Below are 25,060 nucleotides of genomic sequence, written 5' to 3' on the forward strand. Positions count from 1 at the left end.
CTGGCTTTTGGCCCATTCAGCGTAATCGTGTCACAGAGGTGCACTTGACAAGTAAAAGGGGTATTTACAGAAAGTGGGCAACGCGGAAAATTGATAAGTAGTAGAAACGGTTGGAGCGGGGTCGGAGTTCATAATATAGTGGTCTTGCACAGCCAATTACCGTGTAGTGCCATTACATCATCAGCCAGATACAAGATTGAACAGTGATCTGAATTGGTTCACTAATTTGGTGTCAGTAACTGCTATGCGGCACAACAAGCGAAAAACTAGAATAACCGGCATAGGCAATTCGTATTCTTCATAGAAGATCAAATGATGTGAATGTGAAATTTAAAAGTAAACATTAAATAGACCGTAGTGTTAAAACAATTTTTGAGCATTGAACGTTTAACATGAATACCAAACCATCTGACTTCAAGACAATAGACAAAAGTCGGGGGGTTCGCAACTGGGGTACAGGGTTGTACGACACTGCAGATCTGAGTCAGTTCCTCAGAAACTGAGGGATTCTGACATAGTTTGAGTGATTGTGGCATAAGGCTTTTCAGAGTGTAGGAGATTTAAATCAGTTGCGAACCCTCCGACAAAAGTATTTAAGCTGAATCGCTCATTTATCGTCGTTGGAAGGATTGTTAATGTACAGTACGTTAAATCGTCTTTTGACCCAACGGAACGACAAGCCGTCATTTAGAACGTCGAGCAAATCGACCAGAATTCCATCTTTCACTTATTGTCTTAATTTTACTTGTTTCCCTCTAAGGGTTCTATCTAGTATAGATTACAGATAACTGATGATAACACCACCACCTACCGTTTTCTCTATATTTTTGTCAATAGATGGCAGGTGCTCACGGCGATGGTGATCAAAGACAGTTCGTGATCCTCGTCCAATTTTGAGAAGGTATTAAGTGTTTTTAGCAGTATTCTGTTGAATAAAATGTTTCGAATACAAATTTAGAATTAGAATAAAGAATCATTAATTTTTAATCTTTATTCGTCGAATGAATTTAGTGTTATTTTATTCGTTATTCTTATTTGTTTCACTTTGTGATTCTATTCTTATTCGAGAATCAATTTTCGAATAAATTTCGAATATTTTTTGGGGGGGGTTCAAGTGGGTTGGGTCGGGTTTGGGGGTAAACCGGGGCGCCCTGACGCCTTTTTTAAAATGACGGCTTAGTCTTAAATTTTAATATTGGACGTTTTATTCGGAATTTTATTCGTTATGCTGTTCGAATCAAAGATTTTTTATTGTGATTCTTGATTCTTATTCGTTTTTTAAATTCTATTCGTATGGAAAACGAAGAACGATTTTCCTGATTCGTCAGTACACTGCAAATATGTAAAATAATGAAGAATTTGTAAACAAAATTAAATTTTTATATTAATGTTTCACCTGCTATCGAGGAACTTCTTTGAAACGAAAGTATTTTAGCGAAAAGGCTGGAAACCTCGGAGCCGCGCAACAATGATTTTGGTTCCGCATTGAATTACGCATTTTAGTAAAAACACATTTTGCATTTCGCTTTCGTATTTTAGGCATACTCTGTTTCATTATCCCCAGAAAAACACAAATGAATACAGTCCTACAGTTACATCTATTCTTCTTACCATAAATGTTTTGCTAGACTGAGGAATTTTATTTTAATTACTTAATTTGTCACGAGCTTCGATTTTTTAAAAAATCTGTCAACCAATTATTACCTTAATACCTAGAACTGGCTGACGTTTCTAGTTCAGAGGAGCTTGAAGGCAAGAGCGTTGGAATGTCAGGGGACCATCGTACGGTCATCAAAGGTAATTTTGTACAGATCGTATGATTGCTTGTTGGAAAGGATAAAACTGTTTTTCTATTACATCACATCTCTAGGTAGTCCATCCCAGTATGTTAAGCTGAATGTAGGTGGATCTCTTCACTATACCACAATAGGAACATTGACCAAACATGACAGTAATGCATCTATTGTCAAATCATCTTTAGCTAGTTAACTATATATATTTTTTTAAATCTCATCTTCTTAATTATAGCTATGCTACGTGCAATGTTCAGTGGACGCATGGAAGTTCTGACAGACTCAGAGGGTAGGTGCTTTTGTTTCATGTGAGCTATATCATTTCACCAATAACAGAATTTGACTAATTCAGTTGAGGATGGAATCAAAGTGCCACTAAATATGCTTTCGTTGTCATTGAACTACTCTTTGTTCTTAGGCTGGATTTTAATTGATAGATGTGGAAAACATTTTGGCATAATCCTGAACTTCTTAAGAGATGGGAGTGCTCCACTCCCTGAAAGTCCTAGAGAAACTGCAGAATTATTGGCTGAAGCCAAATATTACTGTGTAGCAGAGCTAGGTAAGAGCCTACTCTAGTCCATATGAATATTCTCAGTGGCTTTTTTCGCCGTTCCTTTACCATGCTACGTCTACTACTATTGCACCAAATCAGCCAAGCTAAAAAAGAGGAAGGGGAATTTTATGCATCATCAATTCACAATAGAGCTAGGAAATGGTAGTAAAAAAAAGCACGGTAAAAGAACGGTGAAAAAGCAAATTGTGAAAAGATCCTTTCACAAACGAACTCTATGTACAGTATATGTATAACATATATTATGTATGCAAGGTTTTTTTAATTATTTTTGTGATCTATTTTTATATATTTATATTTTAAATTTTTCAAGTGAATGCCTGTGAAAATGCATTGAAGCGGAGAGAGCGAGAACGGGACGTCGAACCCTCTTGTCGCGTGCCGCTGGTTACTTCAGCTCGCGAAGAACAAATGTTGATATCGACTTCAGCAAAACCAGTTGTGAAGTTGCTTATCAACCGCCATAACAATAAATATTCGTATACGAGGTAAGAATGTTAATAGATACAGAAGCAGTCTTTATACGTATTTATACTAATTTCCAATATTTCGCTAGCGCTTCCGATGACAATTTGCTCAAAAATCTAGAACTATTTGATAAGTTAAGTTTGAGATTCAGTGGACGGGTCCTTTTCCTGAAAGATGTAATTGGATCTCAAGAAATCTGCTTGTGGAGCTTTTTTGGACATGGGAAGAAGGTAGCGGAAGTGTGTTGCACAAGCATCGTCTACGCTACGGATAAAAAGCATACCAAGGTATGATCAATGGACCATTTTTATTTCCTCTACCCGTTGTCATATCCGGGACTATTCTAGGTTGAATTTCCGGAGGCAAGAATTTACGAAGAAACCCTAAACATTTTGTTGTATGAACACCGTCCCGGTCCAGATGCTGATTTAATGCAAGCAACTTCAACCGCAAAAGGTGCAGCAGCAGCACTCGCTGCCAGTGGAAATGCAGGTGGCCCGGTTTCGCATGCTAGTGATGAAGAAGAAGAGACGGCAACGACTAGCACCCGACGCGTCGTTAGCGCCGGTCTTGCTAGATTACGTCTTTCCTAAATTGAGTTTGTTAAGTCTTAACCATCCCCATGATTACTCGTTCGTACAAAAAAAAAATTAAAAAAAATATCAAAAATATGTTATGGCCTAGTCCCCTGGGTTTGTTTAACAATTTGTTTGTTTTATTGTTTGTATTACTGTAATAAATGCCCTTCATGCAAAATACACGACGTACGAGAATTTTTTTGTTTACACATTTTAGTTTTTCTTGTATTCGATTCGCTCTACCTTAACTAGAAAGAAATTAATAAATTTTATATATATATATTTTTGCATGTGATATTTGTTTACCTTCGTCGTCTACTAACTGGTAGACATATGTTACAACCGTAGAACTTTGAATATCCATCAAAACGAAGGAAGGAATGACAAACCTAAACAACCATATAACAATTATGCATCCACTTGTTATTAAAAATTTAAGAAAAAATTAAATATCACTTGTTAATGGGATTATATGCACCAGTTGCTGAGCCTGGATTGATAAAGAATTTTCCGTCATGCTCATAAGCTTCAAATTTATGAGTATGTCCTGTAATCAAAATGTCAACCCCAAGTTGTCTCTGAAGTGATGCCAGTGACTCCGGATCACCCCAAGGTACTATCTGATGGCCATGTACCAGCCCAATTTTGAACTGGCCAACTGTAACAACTTTCTGCTCAGGATATGTACTAGAGATCTGAATAACAATTTAACCAAAAAAATTTAACACAGAAATTTTGGGGGTTAGATAAATTGAATAAAATCAATAACCTTGTCAAAGTCACCGCGAACAATATGCACATCACTAGCAAGAGTTTTTAAGTAATCCAGAGTTTCTTTGGAACACAAGTTTCCAGTGCAGAGGATATGGTGGATGCTAAAAAGGTTTCCATAAATTTATAGAAGACTATGTGTTGAAATAAAGAGCTTAACTTGAATTTTCATTTATTTTGACTTACCGACCAGGAACAAGAAGTTTTTTAAACTTTGCTGGCAACGCATTGCACCTATTTGGAATATGGAGATCACCTAAAACCAGAACCAACTGCATAAAGAAATCATTTGCCAAAAATTACTTTCTCTGAATTTAGTCAAATAAGCGTTCAGCGACTTAAATCAATAACGTACCATTTCCAGTTTACTGTCGATATTTTGTGTTATGACAGTTCATATAGTTGGCCTTTACTATTGTCATGCTACAAATTTCATAGAGGCGGCGCCCACGGGCACCAGAGGGGTGGATAACTGGATTGGGGCATTGGGCGATTGGCAGAGTTGGTATTTCCGAAACCCAACTCGAAATAAACTCATTTGAAAAAAAAATCTCATTTTATAAGTTATAAAAGAAAATCTAAATAATATTTTAATGTTATTTTAAATTCTTTTACTTACTTATTTTAGTGTTAATTAGGTCTGCGCGCCTGCCACTGTAGGAGGGGGCGTTGCTGTTTTCATAGATGTAATCGTCTGTTTTGTGTGTGTGTGTGTACGGTTCGGTTCGGCTCTACTTCTATTTGGGTGACTCATATATCGACGAAAAATCTTCAGCAATTTCAAGGAAAAATCTGTTTTTATCGTTAATAATTTTTTCGGTAAAAACTTGTTCAAGTTTCTTTGATTCTTCAAAAGATGAACGTCTTACTTGCCGTGCGTATGTATGTTAGCAAAATGATACAAGACAGTGGTCCGGGAATGAAAGTATTACTAATGGATAAAGAAACGGTAAATGCAAAGCAATCTATCTCCTCATTCAAATTTAAAAACTTTTATCTTACGGCATTCTACAATTCCAGATTGGGATTGTCAGTGTTGCATATGCCCAGTCAGAAATATTGCAAAAAGAAGTCTACCTTTTTGAGCAAATTGACAAATCTGGAAATGGCCCAATTATGAAGCATCTAAAATGTGTAGTTTTTTTAAGACCTTCCCAGGAAAATGTCCAACTTCTGGCATCTGAGTTAAAGTCTCCACGATATGGGGTCTACTATATATGTAATTCTATTATTAATTGATATAATTTGTCCTTATAATACCCAAATGTATGTTTTAGATTTTAGTGGAATCATTTCCAAGGCAAGTATTAAAGTGTTGGCTGAATCAGATGAACAGGAAGTAGTTCGGGAAATTCAAGAATTTTATGCAGATTTTTTTGCGGTTGGACCTCACCTATTTTCATTAAATTTGGAAAAACCTATTCATGGTAGCCTTAGATAATCTAACCTTCATTGCAGTAAACTTTAAAGCATTATACAAATTCTTGCAAGGTATGGAATGGAACCCAAATTGTTTGCAAAGATCTGTCCAAGGTGTTTTAAGTGTCTTGTTATCCTTGAAGAAAAATCCAATCATTCGATACCAGAATTTTTCTTCTTTGGCTCGCCGTCTTGCCGAAAATATACGTGTATGTTACATGCAAATTCTTCCATTCTTGTTGCAAAATAACAGAAAGCTTTTGCTTATATTTTATTTTTAGGACACGATTTTAAAGGAGTCTTCCTTATTCCATTTTCACAGAGGAGAAAGTATACCTCTCTTACTTATTCTGGATCGACGCTGTGATCCTATCACTCCGTTACTTAATCAGGTCTGCCAAAACAATTTTGGTTGAAATTTTACTCATACACATTCGTTGAACTGAATTTATTTATTTATTTATTTTTTTTTTCTTCTAGTGGACATATCAAGCTATGGTGCACGAATTGTTGTCCATAAAAAATAACAGAGTCAGCTTAGTCGGTGTTCCCGGTGCACCTAAAGACATGAGTGAAGTCTTGCTCTCCGCAGAACAGGATGAATTTTACGCAAATGTAAGAGATGAATCCTTTAAATATGCTCAGCATTCTCTGCCACATTTTTTTGTTTTTCCCATATCGTTTGAACCGTACTTTTCTTGTCGTTTCATTTCGTTTAAGAATATGTACCTGAACTTCGGAGACATTGGCCAAACCATCAAGTCTTTAATGGACGAATTCCAAATGAAAGCTAAAAGCCATCAAAAAGTTGAAAGCATAGCAGATATGAAAGCATTTGTCGAAAATTATCCTCAGTTTAAGGTAAAAGGATTTTTTATGTAACTTACGATAAAAGAGCTAATAAAACTTTACACTCAAGAAAATGTCAGGGGCAGTCACGAAACATGTCACATTAGTAGGAGAACTCTCACGGCTGGTGACGCAGCACAATCTTCTAGAAGTCTCCGAAGCTGAACAAGAACTGGCGTGCCAAGAGGAACACACGCAGTCCCTTACAAAAATTCGTAGACTGTTAGTTACTGACCAGATTCGAGATCTTGACGCTGCCCGACTGGTTTTCCTTTACGCCATCAGGTAAATATACCGGGGGATTTCTTTTCTGTTTCTGGTTTCTTCTACGTTCATAGTTTGCTGATTTAGGTACCACAAGCATCAAAGCAAGGATATCGTAGGCCTAGTGGACTTGCTTCGACGTCGAGGGACACCTGTCCGATTAATTGACGTAGGCTTTTCTTGCATTAAACTTAAGAAAATGAGTCTCAATTTTATTCTAAAAAACATGCACAAATTTTCATAGTGTGTGGAGGGCATACTTCGCTATGCTAGTTCCGGTGAAACTGCTGGTTCGAGCATCTTGACGACGAACGATGTTACGAAAATCACAGAAAAGATATTTAAGGTAAGGGCTACACAATTAATGATTTGATATTTCATGAGTAGAAAACCCAATCATGGACCAAACTAATCGCAAAATATAGGGTTTAAAGGGCGTTGAAAATGTATTTACACAACACTCACCTGTCTTGAAGGAAATCATTGACAATATGGTTAAAGGGCGGTTATCTGAAGAAGCCTTCCCCACTGTCGGAGGCGAATCTTTGCCTGCGAGGTTGTTGGTGTATAAAAAACTTGCCTTTAAAAGTTAATAATCTATTACACTTTTATTGGCAGAATCCAAGATGTAGTCATTTTTATAGTGGGTGGAGTGACTCATGAAGAGTCATTTGCAGTCCATCAATTCTGTCGAGCCAACACAGGAATTCGAATCGCGCTCGGAGGCACTCTAATTCACAATAGCCAGTCCTTCATATCTGATATGGAAGCTGCCGTTAAATATTTGCCTGCTGGCAATGCAAAATATCCCCATAATTCTGCCCCATCTGGTTCTGGTCGCCATTCTAAGTTAACTTGAATCTATTGAGATCCCTTTCCCTACCTCGCGAGAAAAAAAATGCTATCCAAAAGAATTGAATGTATCATCCATGTTATTTTCCTTAAATGTATCCAGAGTACAGCTGAATGTTAAAAAAAAAATGATTGCCTACTTTATTATGTTCATGTATTTAATCAATTATGTTTTGTTACCAAATGTAAGTTAAAATCGAATTTGCCTGTTTTTTGAGTCATAGGAAACTTCATCTGCAATTAAATCTCCATATAAAGGAAAGTTTTTCATGCTTCCAGATTCAAATTTTGTAGCAATTGATCAATTAATTTATGTTTCTCGTAAGCGATGGGTGAGCTTTGGTGCAAAAGATCAATTTGATACCGTAAATCATCAATGACTGCGATCGTGTCCATCTCCTGACGGCCTTTTACTTCAAATGCATCTTCAAGAATAAGTTGATGAAAATTTTCTAATTCCGCAACCTGTGAGGAAATTCAGCAGATTAACTTGGGTGGTAAGAGTAACAAGAAACCAACAACCCTTACTTCCTCAAGGTTCTTGGCGACAAATTCAATGCAGGAGACTTCAATACGAGGTAAATTGTAAATTCTAGACACTTTTATCAGGCTGACGACATTCTTGGAGTCGATTGCACTGATTAAGAAATTTGCGCAAAGTTTCTTCAAACCAGGCATCAAGTACAGCTCGCCAATGTTAAGAAGTTCGTAAACATTATCCACGGTGAGCTATTAGAAATTTAGCTGAATTTCTGACCTTCTATTTCAAAAATTTAAAATTCATCATTAAGGTAATACCTGAGCAGAGTTACAGTAGACGTAGTATACCACTTGCGCAAACACCTATGACATGAAAAACCGATTTTACTTCGTCTCAACGAATGTTTTGGACAGCCGTTACCTCTGGCGTTACGTCACGTAGCATCACGCGTTCAAGTTCTGAACCTTTTACTGTTTCTTCATCTCTAGGATTTATGGATCCTTTGCATAAATCAGTGCGCGAAGTTTCTCTAAAGTGATCCCGAAAAAAAGCTCTGAAGTACTCGCTTCGCCCAACAAAGGCAGCCTGTAGCAAAATTTAATTACTTGCATAGAATCCATAGATGAGAAAACATTGTGAACGTTTGTACTACGAAAAGTTATTCGAATACTAACTTTATGACATAAGAATTGTTGACGATCAACGACGAAACAGACGTCAACGAGAATGGGCAGTTCAAGAGTAGCTTGGATGAATAAATCGTTCGTGATTAAACCGGATGGAATTGCTTGTTTCGCCAATTGACCCAAATCGCGCTGTATTTCTGCCCGAAATTCTTTCGACTCCAGCAACAGGACTTTTATCTTTGTTCCCGGTTTGGTGTCAGCTAGAAGACATTTTGTTTTGCTTAAGTAATCCATTTCTTATTTCAAAAACGTCTAGTTTTTGGCTTAAAGACCCATTTTTAAAGCTGCGTAAAACGAATTTCACTTCTATGGCTTGATTTCTACGCTAACAAGGCAAGCTCTATTTTAGCACTTGTATGGTAACTGACAGGAACTATGAACAGTCAAGCGAATGGATGATTTTTTTCCCCCTTCAACAGAATGAAATAACAGAATGAAGCTACGTTTCTTAGAGCTCGACTAGGTTAATCGGCTTATAAAGAGGCAGTGCGCTTACGGACTCGGTGAAAATGCCATCACGCTCTGTTCTTTCAGTTTCACGCCAATAGAAGATGGCACAAATAACGGCTGCTAAACCTCCCGATCGGAAACTCTTAACAGGTATAGCACAAGTACTTATTTGTAATATAACGGTAATTTACCGAATGCTGTGGCCCGCTTTCTGGCTGCTTCTAAACTATCTTTCAAATATGGAAGGCGACACTGGATAGCTAGACGTATGCACTCGTCTACGTCATCTAGAAGTGTATTGAGGCGTCCACTATACAAGTATTGAACAACTGATTTAAATGCAGCCAGATCAACCTGTAAACAATGAACGGGATTAGCTAGGCCAAGTTAACATTCCTATACATACCAGTTTATCTTGAAGTTTCACTGTTCTTTTTGAGGTCCATCTTTCTTGAAATGCTTCACTAAAATAAGGAGACCTTGCAGCTAAAATGAAACGGTGCACAGCAATTTCTTCCCCTTGCAAATAGAATGAGAAGTCACTGTAGTCTCCCAAATCAAGCAGCCTTTAAAATAAGTGTTCTAGTACACTAGAATTTGATTTAAGATTTTATGGCTTGATTACTTTCTCAGGAACTCTTCGTATTCATCACGAACCACAACAGAGGATGAAATTACTTTATAGTTCTTTAACTTGTTCCGAATTTCATTTGTTAAGGCACCATAAAGAATGCGCTCTCCATCAAATGTTTGGGCTTCACATTGTGCGCCATTGTCTAATAGGTACTCTGCAAGCTCTACATGTCCACAAAGGCATGCATAGTACCTTTGCTTCCAAGGTTCAATAAACTAACTTTAAATTTTAGTACTAGATTAAAAGTTGTGCTAACTTACAAAGGTGTACTATCCCACCTGTCTCGAACGTTTAGATCGACCTCCTTATGTTCTACTAAATACCTGCAATAATTATTTGATATAACTAGCTGTGTAGTAGATGTCGATGACATGTTAGAGAATAATCGAGATTATACTTGATCTTTTTTAAATTTCCAGATCGACAACTAAGAAATAGTTCCCGTAGATCCATTTAAAAAAATAATTCTCATTAAAATTTTGATCGACGTTCAAGAGAGAGTCTGCTCTCAACGTTCGTTGGCCAAAAATTTAAGTCGTCTGTAGTTACAGCTAGCGTGTTGACATTGGAAAATTTCCTTCGTTTTACTTTTACCCCTTCTTTAGGAAGTAGGAACTACTTCCTAGTTTCTACTAGTACCCGGTTCCGCATCAAGTGGGTAGGTTTTTTGCTGTTCGGATGAGTCTTTTTGTTTTCGGGTTGGGACGTGATGGCTATGGTTCTTAAATTTTTTTAAATCTATGCCTCATCCAGTTTTCAAGTGGGCAAGAATCAGCAGTTCGGTGCCTTTTCCATTACCCGGTTCCCAACGTAGTTCACACCGCTTTCTATTCCGTTTATCGTGATTTTTTTCTGTTTTTTCGCAAATTTTTACCAAGAAATGTTATTATTATTAAAGATTTTCATATTAATTAATCGTATTTCTTGGTAAACCTTCTTGTTTAAATGTGGTGCCATTTAAGCCACCATTTAAAAAACGGTGGTGGGTCGACCCAACTTACCCCAAAAAAACTGACTCAACCCACCCAGCTTGAAAAGTAGTTTAGTTAGTTTACCAGATCACAAAAAATTTACTATTTTTGGCAGCAATAAGCTACCTGGGTTTTAGCAAACGGACGCCGAGCCATAGTTTTTATTTTATTTCGCCAAGCTTTGGAGCACTTCGTTTAAGTGTGATTACTAGTCTAATGTTTATTACAATAAAACGAAAACAGAATACAACAGAGCAACCGAGAAACTCTTCAAAGTGATTATAATTGGAGATCCAGGGGCGGGGAAAACTTCATTCATACGCCGTTACGTTCAAAATGCTTTCCGAGGGGACTATAAAGCTACAATAGGTGTGGACTTTGCCTTGAAAATCGTTAGATGGTCAGAGAATCAAACCATCAAGTTGCAGTTGTGGGACATAGCAGGTAATTATTCTCCCCCCCCCCCTTCATATTGCGTTGTCTGTCAGGTACTTTTCCCTGTTTTGCAGGTCAAGAAAGATTTACATGGATGACGCGCGTATACTACAAAGGTGAAAAGCAAATTATACATTTATTATACAAATAGTTTAATTGAGATTTGCTAATTAGAAGCTCAAGGTTGCATTATTATGTTCGATTTGACCAGTCGGAACTCTTTCAAAAATGCTGTCAAATGGAAGAAAGATGTTGATTCGAAATGCTTTCTAGAGGATGGCGCTCCAGTTCCATGCATGTTACTCGCCAACAAAGTAAGTTCCCGTTCTACGTGTGTTGAAGCAGTGTTCTGTCGAATAAAACATTCGAATAAAATTTCGAATAGAATAACGCAAAAATTCGAATATTTATTCGTTATAGACCAGTTTCGGATGCTGCGTTGCAAAATTTAAAAAAATCCAGGGGGGTTTCGATTGCAGGGGGAGATAGGAAAAAAGGGGGTTTTTGATTTATTTACCCTAGTAATACTTTTCCAATTCAGGAAATGTTCTAGAATACTACACTTTAAGACATTCTGCGTCTTCTACAGTCTTTATAAATAATTAATTATCCCTAGTTTATCCATTATCCCCATATCCACATTTGAATCCCCATGTTTACATATTTTCTTGACACTAGAAACGCAAAAAATACTAAACAGCATCCCTAGCCTTTTACTTGAATTAATTTTCATGGATAAACTAGGGATGATTAATTATTTATAAAGACTGGAGAAGACGCAGAATGTCTTAAAGTGTAGTATTCTAAAACATTTCCTGAATTGGAAAAGTATTACTAGGGTAAATAAATCAAAAACCCCCTTTTTTCCTATCTCCCCCTGCAATGGAAACCCCCCTGGATTTTTTTAAATTTTGCAACGCAGCATCCGAAACTGGTCTATTCGTCGAATAAAAATTTTACTTATTCGTATTTGTTATTCTTATTCGTTGTAACTCCAAATTGTATGATTTCGAATACCATTTCGAATAAGCAATTATATTTTTTTTCGGCAAAAAATGTTATTTTGATTGCTGTTGAGTGCAAATATTTTATATTTTTAATGGCCTTAATTCTATTTTTATTCGATATTCCAGAGCCATAGACCCCTGGTTGCTCCACTATGGATATTTTCCCTCTCAGAAAAGGGGTACCTTTTGCGGGGAACACTAGACGTTTTCCACTAGACGAGAGCGCCTCTCGCGGGTGTGTTGGTATTCACTCCACGCACAGGCTCATTAATAGCCAGGTGGCGCTTGCACCAGACGGAAAATTACTCTTACGCTCCGCCCTAAAATCCTCGTTTTTTTCGTATAGTGTTCCCGCAAGAGGGTACCCCTTTTCTGAGAGGGAAAATAGCCATAGTGGAGCAACCAGGGGTCTATGACTCTGGATATTTTAATTGAAAATTTTTTCGTTATTCGTTATTCGAATATCATTCGTATTCGCGAATAAAACGTCCTTTTTATTCGTTATTCATATTCGTTTACAAAACGAATCAAGTTTTTCCTTATTCGACAGAACACTGTGTTGAAGTGAAGATTAGTTAAAACACATAATAAAAAACTAAACAAAAAAAAAAACAAAAACAACAACACAAAAAAAAACATCCGACTAATCCCTTGTTTTTATAGTGTGATTTACAGGAACGGGAAGTGGACCAATGGTAAGAATGCATACTAATTTGTAATTTCCGTAACAAATAATAATTTGGAAAATTTGAATTAGGGAGATTGAAACCCTTTGTCGGGAACACGGCTTTATTGGCTGGACAGAGACATCTGCAAAAGACGACCTGATGGTTGGTGACTGCATGCGGTTAGTAAAAAGATGATATAACCTTTAAACTGGCCCCAAACGCTTATTTTTATGTCCAAATAGGTTCTTGATCGAAATAATGATGAAATATAATCGTTTTCAAACTACTGACATCTTTGGTCCATCGTTGAAACTTGGTAAACGAACAATCGAAGAAACCAATGGGATTGTAAACCAAAAAGCAAGTTCTTCTTGCGGTTGCTAATCTTCGACGACAATCTATTACCAGATTCCACCGTTTTTGTTGGCTTCATTTTTTCATACATTGAAACCTATTGATACAACTCTACTCGTAATGTGAACAGCATTTCCGTGAAAATAAAATGTTTGATATTTTTTGTTTAGTTTGTATCTAGTACGGGAAGGTTAAATCGCTGGCTAAAGGAAATAACAATGTTACAAAGCCATCCAAGTGTATCAAAGTGAAAACATTATACACACCTTGGCGGGAACCAAAGTCAAAAGGCTTACACAATGTTGCGCAGCGTGAAGACGGGGTTATATTTGCGATACGGACGACAGGCAGGCTGGGAAGTTGAAGGACCGTAAGTACCATAGGGGGCACGCATTTTTGTGGCACTTTCTTGATCCGGGTTAAGTGATGATGGAGCATCGAGCAATAAGCTATCCGGGATTTGGATTCCTCCCATCACTAGGCAATTTACTTGGGTAAGCCGCTCCGCTGGCTCCGGACTGACCAAGTAGATGTAGCCTTTCGCCATATCAATCCCTCGTATGATCCCGTAGCCGACGCAAGGCATCAAGGGCAGTTCTCGCAGAATTTTGGGGTACTGGCCGACGGTAGCCTGATAATAGGGAACTGAAGCGGCCGTTTCGTTATCCAAGATACAAAGGGCTACAAGGGAAGCATTAAGAGCCGCCATGGTCAACGTTGGTGGAACTGACTCATGACAAATACAAACGGCCAAGTCTTGCCACGAGATACAATAGGGCACAGTTTCCATCAACGACCATTGAGAGCCACTGGACATTTGGCTGAAATACGACATCAGTCCAATTTGACGTAACTCTGATGGTCGAAAACCCCATTCTTCTAAGCTTTTCTCGGAGAGTTCAGCTGATGAATAGATAGCTTGCATTTCGTAATAGGGCAACTTTTCAGCCGATTCTGCATTGTCAGTTAGCCAACCACGCGGATGTTGGGTAACATAATCATACTCGAACATAGCCACGAAATTGCGACGAGGTGAGCGGCTGCTGATTTGAAGAAGTTGGCGTGGTTGGGCAAGACGAATCAAGTCTAAAGTGACGTCCAAGCCAATGCCGCTGGTAAATCCCATTGTGTTAATAATTGTTGGGACATTCGACAAAGAGAATTCAATCTTGCAGTCGTTGAGAAGTTGTCGGCATGATCTAACGTAACGTTCTGGGCAGCCTATAATATCTGCGTTTCCTACAAAATATGAGTAGAGTGGCTGTTGCAAATGTGTGAAGTTCGGGCCAAGTAAAGGCTCTAAAACGAGAGAGGCTGATACACAACCAGCAGGAAATAGCTCAGGTTGGCCAGGGTCAAAGTCCACCACCAGGACTCTGCCACATTCTTGGATGAGCTGGTTGACCAGAAAGCGAAGCAGAGTTGATTTTCCCACTCCTTTGCCACCAACCACCATGACCCTTACAGGTTCAATCTTGTGAAAATTCTCAATTAATTCTTGGGCGTATTCTGCCCATACATCCGGCTGTAAATAAAACCGGGCATTGAAAATGCTTCCGCGCAAAATTATGCTGGTGTCAAGTTGGTTGCAAAGTTGGCTGAACAGTTTGCGATTTTCATTTCCCCAGTAACTGGATTCTGGAGGAACACACTCCTCTTTCTTTAGAATGTTTATAGGAAACTTGCGACTCATGTAGTCAACCATTCCGCAATTTAGGGAACGCAAAATAAGGAGGACATTTTCAGTACTTTTTTCCTTTAGAAAATGTTCTTCACATGCCAACCCGGCAGATTTCAAGAGAGCACTAACGCGGGATGCATTGAACGTTGTCTTGCTTTGGCCGACCGCTCGAATGCATTGCAGACTATATCCTCGAGGCGAAAAGACATGGTAAGTTTTACTTGCATTTTGTTCAATTCTGAAACCTAGCATTTCAGCAACCCCACTTAGACACGTCAAACTTAGGCGTCCTTTGAAGTAGAAACATGTTTGAAAAGGGATGAATGCAAGAGCTTCCTTTGAATTGATGAGAATGAAGTCAAATGTATCCAAAGTTTGATAGATTGCTTGAAGTGAATTTGCTTCTTCATCTACAGAGAATAAATTTTTCTGCTCTTCTTTCTGTATCAGATTAAAGTTACCTTCCATCAGAGAAGTTTGTAAGATATTAACTTCATTACAGTCACTTTCTTCATTTGAATCCAAATTTAAGACATTATTGTCAGACACTGATAATGGTTGGTTTAAACCAGGATTGCTTTTAGAATTTGATTCATTTTCATATTTTTTATCCAGCGTAACAAATGTTGCTCTTTTTTTTGCATTTCTTTTTTTTAGTTTTGACTTATTCACAGATGGTCTGACCAAGCCTTTTTTGGATGAGTCATACACACTCTTTGCTGACAGCAAATGACCTGGGGATGAAATTTTTTTAATCGAGATATCTGACGAATTTGACAAATCGTTTTGGTGGTTTTTAGATGCGACTGAACGCAAATTCTTCCTAATTTTTTGGGTCGATAATTTCTTCATACTTAGCTTCTTTTAAAAAAAACTTTAATCTAGAACAGATGAAATTGTAGATACGATGCTTAATATAAGTACCTTAGCTAAGGGTGAATTTTGTTTCGAATCGAAAATGCAAGGTCTGCAACCATTTAAAGCAGACGGATTTCCCGACCAACATGTGCTGTCAAGGCATGGACTACTACATCTAGAGGACGGGACTCTTTTCCTATCTCGCCGTGTTAAAGCCCGTCGGGTGGGTCAATTTCACGGGGAAATATATAAAACACATCAATCGATAGAGCTTTAAAAGGCGGTTACATTTATGCAAATGGATTTTAGAAAATTTTTGAAATGAAATAGATATTTAAGTTTTAGTATTAGGAGAACGGGAAGAAAGCCGTTTCACCGGTGCCCCCTAGCGACTAATGTAAGTTCTAGTTACCAAGTCCTTGTCAAAACAAACAAAACCATACAAAGGTTCGACTGCTATTCTAGAAACGTTTTGTGTGTGACAGATTTGGAAGCTTTTTCATTTGGAATGCGTATTAAATTTTCTATTGACAACTTTATTATTGCCAACCACAGGTGCTTTTGTCTGCAAATCAGTTAGTGTTGCTGCGTAGCCATTAAGCATTGGATTAATGAACTTCCAAAGTATGAGAATCGCAAGCTGTTCATTGTGCTTGTTTCCAGCAGGCATTTCCTTTCCTCGACTACAGCAAAAGGTGGAACAACCAGCAATGTGTGGGGTAACTTATTAACTGACCTTTAGTTATAAAGGGGGGGTGTGAGCAAGTTGACCATAGCGCAAGGAAAAGGATGAAAACATTTCCGTCAGAAAAAGGAAAACAAAATGAAAAGAAAAACTGTTTTTTATATGTATGTTTCCCAACGTTAGAAAATTATGTAAATAGGTTGAAAACAGAGACGAAAGATTTTCAAAAAATGTTTCAAATTTTGCCGGTCGCAGACGTTTAGTTGTAAGAGCTTCTGGAACTTGGCCGCTAGGTAGCACCGGTGAAACGGACTTTCTTCCCTTTCTCCTGTAAGGAAATTACAAATATCTAGAAAACTATTAATTACAAGTATAGGAACATTTATTAAGTCAACTAATAATTTTTTGTGCTTTTTTCACTGCTGATGTAAAAAAAATTACATGGCCGACATAGGAAACCTCGAAGAGTCTCGTCCTCTAGATGTAGTAGTCCATGGTCAAGACCTAACTTAATGCAACATTGTCGCGCACAACTAGACGAAGCCCAACTCCATCTCGTTCAGGAACCTGAACGCTGTCAGGCAAAACATGACGACAACTCCTGTTAGGGTTCAGGTCCCTGGCCTCAATTTGCAGCAAGAGATAGGCAGCTCAATTCGCGATACTAGCGCAACTTGCCTTACGCATTCAGTTGCAACTCCATCTCGTTCAGGGACCTGAACCCTGTCAGGCAAAAACACAAAACCCCCGAGCCGTTATTTTTTTGTTTTGTGTTTGTTATTATTTATGTTTATTGTTTATTTTTCTTTCTGTTTCTTTTCCGTAATACAATGCCTTTAAACTTTATAATTTTGTTTTCATTTATTACAATATTACTTAATTAAGCAACGATATAATTTCATTAAAATTACTGTAATAATTGTGAATTTCCACTCATGGGCATTCGGGTAGTGGAACCGGTTCCAAAACCCGATATCATTACTGTGTACCCTATTTGACTTGTTTTTTGCAATACATCATAGTTTTATTTATTTTCCTTCACTTGCACACCCATTTTAAGTTAAGGCTGGGTCATATCTTTTAAAGCGGGTATTTTAAACGAAAGAAAACCGCTTGATAAGCACCTACCCGAGTAATGACCCATCAGCTATTTTTCAGGTAGGTAGGTCGGTGCGGTTTAACGTGTCTCGGGTAATCCCTTTATCACAGTACACAAAATTAAAATAGCTTTATAGGTAACAATATTAGGTCTAAATAAACAAATTTTACAGAAATGGATAGCCGATGATGGGGGCTATCCACTTCCGTAAAATTTTTACTTAAAAATACCTAGCCGAGTAGTAAACCGATTGGATATTTTTGTCGGTGTGGTTTGACGGATCGTGAACTAAATGAATTATAATCGGTAAACCATAAGCTCTATATTTGAAAAAAATTACAGGAATGGATAGCTCTTGATTAGATCAATCCATTTGTGCAAAATTATCGCATTAAAAAATTTTACTAATTTTACAATTATTACAGTAATTTTAATGAAATTATATCGTTGCTTAATTAAGTAATATTGTAATAAATGAAAACAAAATTATAAAGTTTAAAGGCATTGTATTACGGAAAAGAAACAGAAAGAAAAATAAACAATAAACATAAATAATAACAAACACAAAACAAAAAAATAACGGCTCGGGGGTTTTGTGTTTTTGCCTGACAGGGTTCAGGTCCCTGAACGAGATGGAGTTGCAACTGAATGCGTAAGGCAAGTTGCGCTAGTATAGCGAATTGAGCTGTCTATCTCTTGCTGCAAATTGAGGCTAGGGACCTGAACCCTAACAGGAGTTGTCGTCATGTTTTGCCTGACAGCGTTCAGGCCCCTGAACGAGATGGAGTTGACGAAGCCTATGGCAAAGCTGCACCGTTACTTTTTCTGTAGAGGTGAGTGATAGTTATCGTCTAGCTGACACTTATTCAGTAGATGAAACTTATCGTCTAGCTTCCAGTTATCGCAGCCATTATTTACGTTTATTGTTTTTGTTTTTTTCTTTTGATTTGGTTTTAAAGTGAGTTGTATTTGTGTTTGTATTTTTTAAATCTATATATATGTTTAAAAAGAATAAACTTTTTAGTGAAACAAAAATTTGCTGTATTTCATTTCTTTTAGAACCACGAAACAAATTTGACATTAGAACAGAAGCATGGTATAATAGCATGGTAGGCGTACTCCTGTAGCGCCTTCCCACAAAAATCTGGCCCAGATCTTGATATTCCGTAAATGGCAACGTTTTGGTCGAATGGGGCAGATTTTGCATGGGCTTATATGGGACTACCGCGAATTAGTAAATTCATCTTTAAGAAAAAAAATAATTTTATTTAAAAAAAAATCTGATTTTTTGTACATTTTTTGGCACTAGTAGATTTTTTATAAAGAGGCGGTCCTTTGACTTGTTTATTTTATGCTTCAAAAGCTTGTCAAATTGCGGAACCAAACTATGCGGAAATTAATGAAATTTAAAAATTACTTTCAAATTTACCTCCACACAAGTCCCGAAGTTTGACAAGCTTTCGAAGCATAAAAAAATAAATGTCAAAGGACCGCCCCTTTTTAAAAAATCCTTTATAGTTGCAGTAGTGCCACAAAATGTGCTGCTGTCGCCTAATTAGGATTTTTCCTTTCTTAAATTTTTAGTAATTATTTTAAAATTTAACACTTTTTAAATAAAATGAGCTGTATAAAGAAAACAATTCTACATATGAATCAGATTTTATTTTAGTAAAATTATTTTTTCTAAAATTTGAATGAATTAATTTGTGGTAGTCCCATATAAACCCATGCAAAATCTGCCCCATTCGACCTAAACGTTGCCATTTACGGAATATCATTTTTTGGTCCATATGCGCCCTCTCGAGTACGCCTACCATCTATTCTATACCTTGACAGAAGTAAGGATATATTATTATTTGATAGGTAATATTAATGAATTTCTTACCAATTAACGAATTTTATTTAGGATTAGTGAAATGTATGAAATTTTTTCAGTGTTACTCAGCCGAAGGTTTAAATTTGCATTCATTGTGTTGGCTGCGTTTTCCATCCACGTTGGGAAGTACACTTTTTGATTAAGAAGGTAATCTATTGTAACGAGGGTGTGAGAGTAGACTGTGTATTTGCGTACAACTTGCAGAAAAGGAATTACAGAGACTGCCCCGAGTGGTTCGATTTGGATTCTCTTTATACCCTCTCGGCGGAACTACCCGATACTTTAATGTATTGCCCTTTGTTCGAGCTCTAGTCTACAGGACGCTGTTGTTTCCGGTACGTGTTATTCTACACGGCTAAAGCCTATCGATCTAGCCGTTACATCCTCTTTTTTACTTCCTGATCGTCTTGATCAGCTAAACTAAGGTCTGATTAGTGGTTACGTGGTACTACTTTTGAGGGGGATTTAACCCTTATTTCAGCTTCATCTGGGCTGGTGGCCTGTTCATGAAGTTGTAAGCGATGTTCCAGAGCTTGTATCTGGTCTTCTATTTTTTGTTGGCGGCTTGCTGTTTTAGTACGGTCGACTGCGATGGCGATTCCGGCTCCTAGCATGCATAATATCAGGATGGCGATCCACTCCCACGGGTAGCAGAGATAATTCTGCGTGTCGTCTACGTTGAGTCTGGCGTGTTCTAGGTCAGACAGCCCGTCCATTTGGTGCACCATGCCGGTTGTCAAATCTCGCAGACGGTTGTTGGGGGAGCCCGTGTGCAATCCGGTCTGCTGCGTCACTATATCGTCTTTTGTGTCGGGAGACTCGCTGGAATCTATACATCAAGCTCTCAACAATCGATGAAGCCTACCAACCAGCATCAGGAAGAGAAGAATACAAAGCGACACAACTACTTGCATGCATGTCACCCAACACCCTCAGCACCGTCATCAACGCCCGCCTCGGCGACGCCGCAATGAAAGATTCGTCGATCATCATCCAATATCTGAAAGACCTCTGCAACGCAGGGAAGAACAAACACGTCTGGCGCACGAAATTCGACTCCTGCGACCAACGACAAAGCCAATCAATCGACAACTGGCTATGCGAGCTCCGCAACCTATCCCGAAAATGCGAGTTCGAAGTCGGCTGTTGCCACCTCTGCCAAACGGAGCGACTGCTCGGCCGCATCGTCAACGGAGTAGCAGATAACGAAGTCCGCATCAAGCTGCTGGAAGTAGGACCAAATCTCTCACTTGACCAAGCGATTGTGATCGTCCGCACGTCCGAGATGTCAAAACTGCAAGCCGAGCAAATCCATCCAGGAGGATCGGTCCAAGCCATCCATAAATCAGCCTACAAGAAAGCCAAATCATCCAGAGTCACCGAGGCCGCAGCTGCAGCTACCACCAAAGCCAACCCCGGCACCAGTGGAGCCACATGCGACAAATGCGGTTTTGAAATCCGACCAGGAGGTCACAACTGCCCAGCCAAAAACGACAAGTGTAGAAAATGCGACCAAACCGGCCACTTCAAATCCGTCTGCCCAGTAAAAGGTAAACTTTCGGCAATTTACGTAAACCGAATCGCCTCAACTAAAGAAGACACAGTCGCAATCTCCATCACACCCAAAGAAGGACCGGCCACTCAGGTACTCACACTGCCCGATACCGGATCAACCTTGGACGCAATCCCGCCATAAATTTACCGCAGCCATTTTGGAGATGTACGACTCGATGCCGGCACTCACGCCGAAACCGCCACCGGCAATCACATTCAATCTCTAGGATCATTCAAGGCTTCGATCAACTGGACAGCCAATGACGGATCATCACGCCGCATAGAGTCGACAGTCCACGTCTTGGAAGATCTGAGGCAACCAGTCCTATCGAGATCATCGCAGCAACAACTAGGGATGATTCCAGTCGATTATCCACATGTCCGAGTCCATCAAATAACCGACACAGACCGCCCATCCAATGAACAGAGAGACTCCGACCTAGCCAAACTAATGGCCGCACACCCGAAAGTCTTCGACGGAGTCTGCAGAGAGATGGACTGCGAACCGGTGCACCTAACACTACGAGAAGGAGCCATACCAGTACAGATACGCGTTCATCGAAACATCGCTGAACCGCTCATGCAGATGTTCCACGACGAACTCATGAGCCAAGTGGAACAGGGACTCGTCCGAGCAGTACAACCAGGAGCCATAACACCCTTCATCAGTGGAGTTGTCACACTACCAAAGGAATCCGTGTCGGGAGGCGTCAGCATTACAGTCGATTTCCGGGAGCTCAACAAATGGCTCGTAGGCACCATCTTTCCGAACAAGACGCCTTTTGAAGCCGTGCGATCGATCCCAACCGGAATGAATTACTTCACTATGTTTGATGACCTCAAGGGCTACCACATGGTACGCCTCGACGAAGAATCAATGACGCTAACCACCTTCTCTACCCCTTTCGGCCTATTCCAATACACCCGCCTTCCAATGGGGATCAGCCATTCAGGCGACAGCTTCGGGAGCCGTTACCACCAGATTTTCGGCGACCTCCCTATCGCCATTTGCGTGGAAGATATGTGCGTATACACTGCCACATACCCCGAAATGCTGGCCCTGACAAAGGAAATTGCCGAAAGAGCAGACAAGTACAACGTTTCCTTCAACACCAAGAAGACAATTGGAGGATTCGCATCACAAGAAGGCGACTTTGCCGGATACCGACTGGACAGAAATGGATATGGACCAAGCCCAGGACTCACTAGAGCAATAGCCGAATTCCCCCGCCCAAACGACAAGACCGACCTTCGGTCATTCAATGGCCTCTGCCAACAAGTCGGCCTTTTCAGCAACGAAATCGCAGCAGCATTGGCTCCATTTGCCCCCCTTCTGAAAAAACAAGCTGCATTTGTATGGCTCGACGACCACGACAAAGCATTCTTAGCAGCACGCCGCCTTCTTTCAAATGTCCCAGCGCTGGCCTACTACGACCCGTCCCGACCGACAGAGCTATTCTCCGACGCATCGCGCCTCCGCGGACTCGGATTTATCCTGAAGCAGCAGCAATCAGACGGACAATGGCGGATGGTGCAAGCCGGATCAAGATTTATCGCTCCGGCCGAATCCAGATACGCCATGATCGAGCTGGAATGCCTCGGAGCGGCCTGGGCCATGAGCAAGTGCAAACAGTTCCTCGAGGGCCTACCTACATTTGAACTGGTACTGGACCACCGGCCGCTAATCCCCATTCTCAATGACTACTCGCTGGACCAGCTAGACAACCAGTGACTGCTCCGACTGAGATTGAAAATGTCTCGGTTCTGCTTTCATGCCCGCTGGGTGCCCGGCACCCAAAATATTGAAGCTGACGCCTTATCCCGCTCCCCAACGGACAAACCAACCGAAGAGGACTTGCTCGGAGAAGGACCGATGGTTTACACAGCCCGAAAAGCAGTCGTCGGTATGATAGCCGAGTGGACAGGATCAAAAGAAAAAGCAACAGACATATGCCTGGAAGGCATCAAAATAGCCGCGGCTGCAGATCGAGACCTACAGGACCTAAGAGAAGTAATCTTAAACGGGTTTCCAAACGAAAAGACCAACCTACCAGCCAACCTACGTCCATTCTGGGATAAAAGAGAAAGCCTGGCGATCGACGACCACGATAACATGATCGTGTGTGGCCCAAGAGTAGTAATCCCCCGCGCTAAAGTCCCGGAGATGCTGAAAATCCTAGTTGGAATGCATCAGGCTCAACCAAGATGCGACAACGGGCCCGTCTGTCAGTATACTGGCCACACATGGACGCCGACATCAACAACGCTGCGAAGTCGTGTGAAAGTTGCGTCAGACACCTCCCGTCACAACCAGCAGAGCCGCTCCGCCCTCACCATCCAGAAGCGAGACCATTTCAATTTGTCCATGCAGACATAGGCGAAGACGACGGGCGCCACTTTCTTGTCATCGTTGACCAGTTTTCCGGATGGCCAGACGTAACTATGTACAACGACAAGAAAACCACAGCCCACCGACTCATCAACATCAGTCGAGCTTTCTTCACAACGTTCTCCGCGCCGGAAGGATTCTGGTCGGACAATCAGCCTTTCAAAGCGGCCGAGTTCCAGGATTTCTTGCGTACCTACAATGTCTCTTGGCATTCATCATCACCCCACTACCCACAGTGCAACGGCCGAGCAGAAGCCGAAATCAAACAAATAAAAAAACTCATCTGCGGCTCCAAAGTCGGCGGGAAGTGGGATGCAGACAAAATGAGCCAAGCACTGATGCTCTTCCGAAACGCTACACGCTGTGGTGGCGGTCCGTCACCAGCAGAAAGTGTTTTTGGACGACCGATTCGCGACGGCCTTCCAGCGCACAAACGTTCATTTGCTAAAGAGTGGCAGCGACCAACGGAAGAGCTTGAACGGCGAGTAGACGCAGCACGTGAGAAGAGCAAGAAGTTTTACAATACCAGCACCCGCGTACTTGGAAATCTGGTCGTCGGAGATCACATCCTCATCCAAGACCCAAATTCTTCTCGCTGGTCCACCCCCGGAAAAGTCATTGGCATCGGCCCCAACAACGATTACCTGGTGTGCACAGCAAACGGGAAAGAATTCCGTCGTAATCGCCGCCATCTTTTAAAACGCACCCCAGTGATGCCAGGACGGCCCGATCCAGCCTTGACGTAGGCGGAAGCAGCCGGTGGCCAGCGTGAAACGTCTTCAGCGTCCGTCTGCCCGGCAGCCACAGCACAAGAACCACCAGTTCCAGCCGACCAAAACGAGCCAGCCACACCACCACCGGCTTCGACAACGCAAAGCGAGCCAACTACCATACCGCCAGTCCGCCGCCGTAATCGCCACCGCGGACCACAAAACGTCCAGCCTACCCGTAAACAGCCCGAACGAAATCACCGCCCAGTCTACGATGTCAACAACCCCAACTCAGTATGGAGGAAACGAACTCAAGAAGAAGACCAAAGCCGAATTCAGTCAATTTGTATTATATGTATCTATCGTAAAAAATAAAAAAACCAAAAACAGGGAAAAAGGTGCATGTTATATCTCCGCAAGAGGTCTCCCCCTCGTCTGTATCGTCTTTAGCCCCACCCCAATAATGGAGAGTCAGTCTGGACTCAAGTCACAAGCTAAGAGCACGTCTCAGTGCCAAGTGTCAATACACAGTATCACCGAAGCCTCGCAGTGTCATCTTAAGTCATTACAGTGATCAGTGGTCGTTGTGGTGGTCGTCCGGGTGCTTTTAGGTCGGCGAGGTGTGGGGTGGTCCTTGTAATCCATTGTTGGTGGGGATCCTTTCTGAAATTGGCCTGGAAGATCCAGTCGTCTGATTGTGCTGTACAGGACATGGGTATCTCGAAGATGAATATCGCGGGAGTGTCAAGTGTATATGACTGCGGTCCTGTGGTCTGTCGTGGACATGTTACGACCAGGCGGGTCGTGTTGACTGCTGAGAGGCCCCAACGGCGGTGTCCGAGGTAAACGGCATCTTGCCCCGTCCACGGGGACACTACTACGGTACAGTCATCTTGTATGCGGCGGTTGTCGGCTAGGAATATCGCGACGCTGCTATCTGTGACGCTTGTTGTT

The 25,060-nt window shown here is 40.5% G+C and overlaps 6 protein-coding genes, 1 long non-coding RNA gene and 1 pseudogene across 7 annotated transcripts; 4 read left to right on the top strand and 4 right to left on the bottom strand.

Annotated features, from left to right (window-relative positions):
- The first annotated feature begins 1,716 nt into the window (after nucleotides 1-1,716).
- Nucleotides 1,717-7,712, top strand: LOC116919056 (vacuolar protein sorting-associated protein 45). The gene is made up of 17 exons (XM_045171503.1): nucleotides 1,717-1,797; nucleotides 1,871-1,951; nucleotides 2,029-2,082; nucleotides 2,212-2,355; nucleotides 2,681-2,855; nucleotides 2,924-3,122; nucleotides 3,183-3,291; nucleotides 5,462-5,611; nucleotides 5,676-5,812; nucleotides 5,885-5,995; nucleotides 6,084-6,218; nucleotides 6,324-6,464; nucleotides 6,523-6,737; nucleotides 6,804-6,885; nucleotides 6,961-7,062; nucleotides 7,142-7,272; nucleotides 7,335-7,712. The coding sequence occupies exons 1-17, from the start codon at nucleotides 1,767-1,769 to the stop codon at nucleotides 7,573-7,575; spliced, it is 2,238 nt and encodes a 745-aa protein (XP_045027438.1). The 5' UTR covers nucleotides 1,717-1,766; the 3' UTR covers nucleotides 7,576-7,712.
- LOC116919060 (vacuolar protein sorting-associated protein 29) lies at nucleotides 3,545-4,699 on the bottom strand. Its single transcript, XM_032924929.2, has 6 exons — nucleotides 4,540-4,699; nucleotides 4,371-4,456; nucleotides 4,183-4,288; nucleotides 3,870-4,108; nucleotides 3,720-3,802; nucleotides 3,545-3,661 (listed from the first exon to the last, which is right to left on the bottom strand). Exons 1-6 carry the CDS (start codon nucleotides 4,540-4,542, stop codon nucleotides 3,627-3,629), a joined length of 552 nt encoding a protein of 183 aa, XP_032780820.1. The 5' UTR covers nucleotides 4,543-4,699; the 3' UTR covers nucleotides 3,545-3,626.
- On the bottom strand, nucleotides 7,706-10,390 carry LOC116919057 (ankyrin repeat and BTB/POZ domain-containing protein 1). Its single transcript, XM_032924924.2, has 10 exons — nucleotides 10,217-10,390; nucleotides 10,080-10,142; nucleotides 9,811-10,011; nucleotides 9,592-9,751; nucleotides 9,377-9,539; nucleotides 8,724-8,935; nucleotides 8,470-8,634; nucleotides 8,367-8,411; nucleotides 8,097-8,297; nucleotides 7,706-8,033 (listed from the first exon to the last, which is right to left on the bottom strand). The coding sequence occupies exons 1-10, from the start codon at nucleotides 10,270-10,272 to the stop codon at nucleotides 7,836-7,838; spliced, it is 1,464 nt and encodes a 487-aa protein (XP_032780815.1). The 5' UTR covers nucleotides 10,273-10,390; the 3' UTR covers nucleotides 7,706-7,835.
- LOC116919059 (ras-related protein Rab-7L1) lies at nucleotides 8,933-13,415 on the top strand. The gene is made up of 7 exons (XM_032924928.2): nucleotides 8,933-9,335; nucleotides 11,034-11,234; nucleotides 11,300-11,341; nucleotides 11,400-11,539; nucleotides 12,896-12,927; nucleotides 12,990-13,079; nucleotides 13,143-13,415. The coding sequence occupies exons 1-7, from the start codon at nucleotides 9,287-9,289 to the stop codon at nucleotides 13,282-13,284; spliced, it is 696 nt and encodes a 231-aa protein (XP_032780819.1). The 5' UTR covers nucleotides 8,933-9,286; the 3' UTR covers nucleotides 13,285-13,415.
- Nucleotides 13,416-13,475: 60 nt separating this feature from the next.
- On the bottom strand, nucleotides 13,476-15,971 carry LOC116919055 (polynucleotide 5'-hydroxyl-kinase nol9). Its single transcript, XM_032924922.2, has 2 exons — nucleotides 15,860-15,971; nucleotides 13,476-15,796 (listed from the first exon to the last, which is right to left on the bottom strand). Exon 2 carries the CDS (start codon nucleotides 15,785-15,787, stop codon nucleotides 13,547-13,549), a length of 2,241 nt encoding a protein of 746 aa, XP_032780813.2. The 5' UTR covers nucleotides 15,788-15,796; nucleotides 15,860-15,971; the 3' UTR covers nucleotides 13,476-13,546.
- Nucleotides 15,972-16,627: 656 nt separating this feature from the next.
- On the bottom strand, nucleotides 16,628-17,024 carry LOC123470751. The gene is made up of 2 exons (XR_006644523.1): nucleotides 16,920-17,024; nucleotides 16,628-16,806 (listed from the first exon to the last, which is right to left on the bottom strand). It is a non-coding gene; the product is annotated as an uncharacterized LOC123470751 (long non-coding RNA).
- A 3,345-nt stretch (nucleotides 17,025-20,369) lies between these two features.
- On the top strand, nucleotides 20,370-21,149 carry LOC116918590. Its single transcript, XM_032924313.1, has one exon. It carries the CDS (start codon nucleotides 20,370-20,372, stop codon nucleotides 21,147-21,149), a length of 780 nt encoding a protein of 259 aa, XP_032780204.1.
- A 2,570-nt stretch (nucleotides 21,150-23,719) lies between these two features.
- Nucleotides 23,720-24,591, top strand: LOC116918591 (annotated as a pseudogene).
- The last annotated feature ends 469 nt before the right edge of the window (nucleotides 24,592-25,060 follow it).

The sequence above is a fragment of the Daphnia magna genome, linkage group LG3, assembly GCF_020631705.1.
Source record: "Daphnia magna isolate NIES linkage group LG3, ASM2063170v1.1, whole genome shotgun sequence".
NCBI classification, from domain to species: domain Eukaryota; kingdom Metazoa; phylum Arthropoda; class Branchiopoda; order Diplostraca; family Daphniidae; genus Daphnia; species Daphnia magna.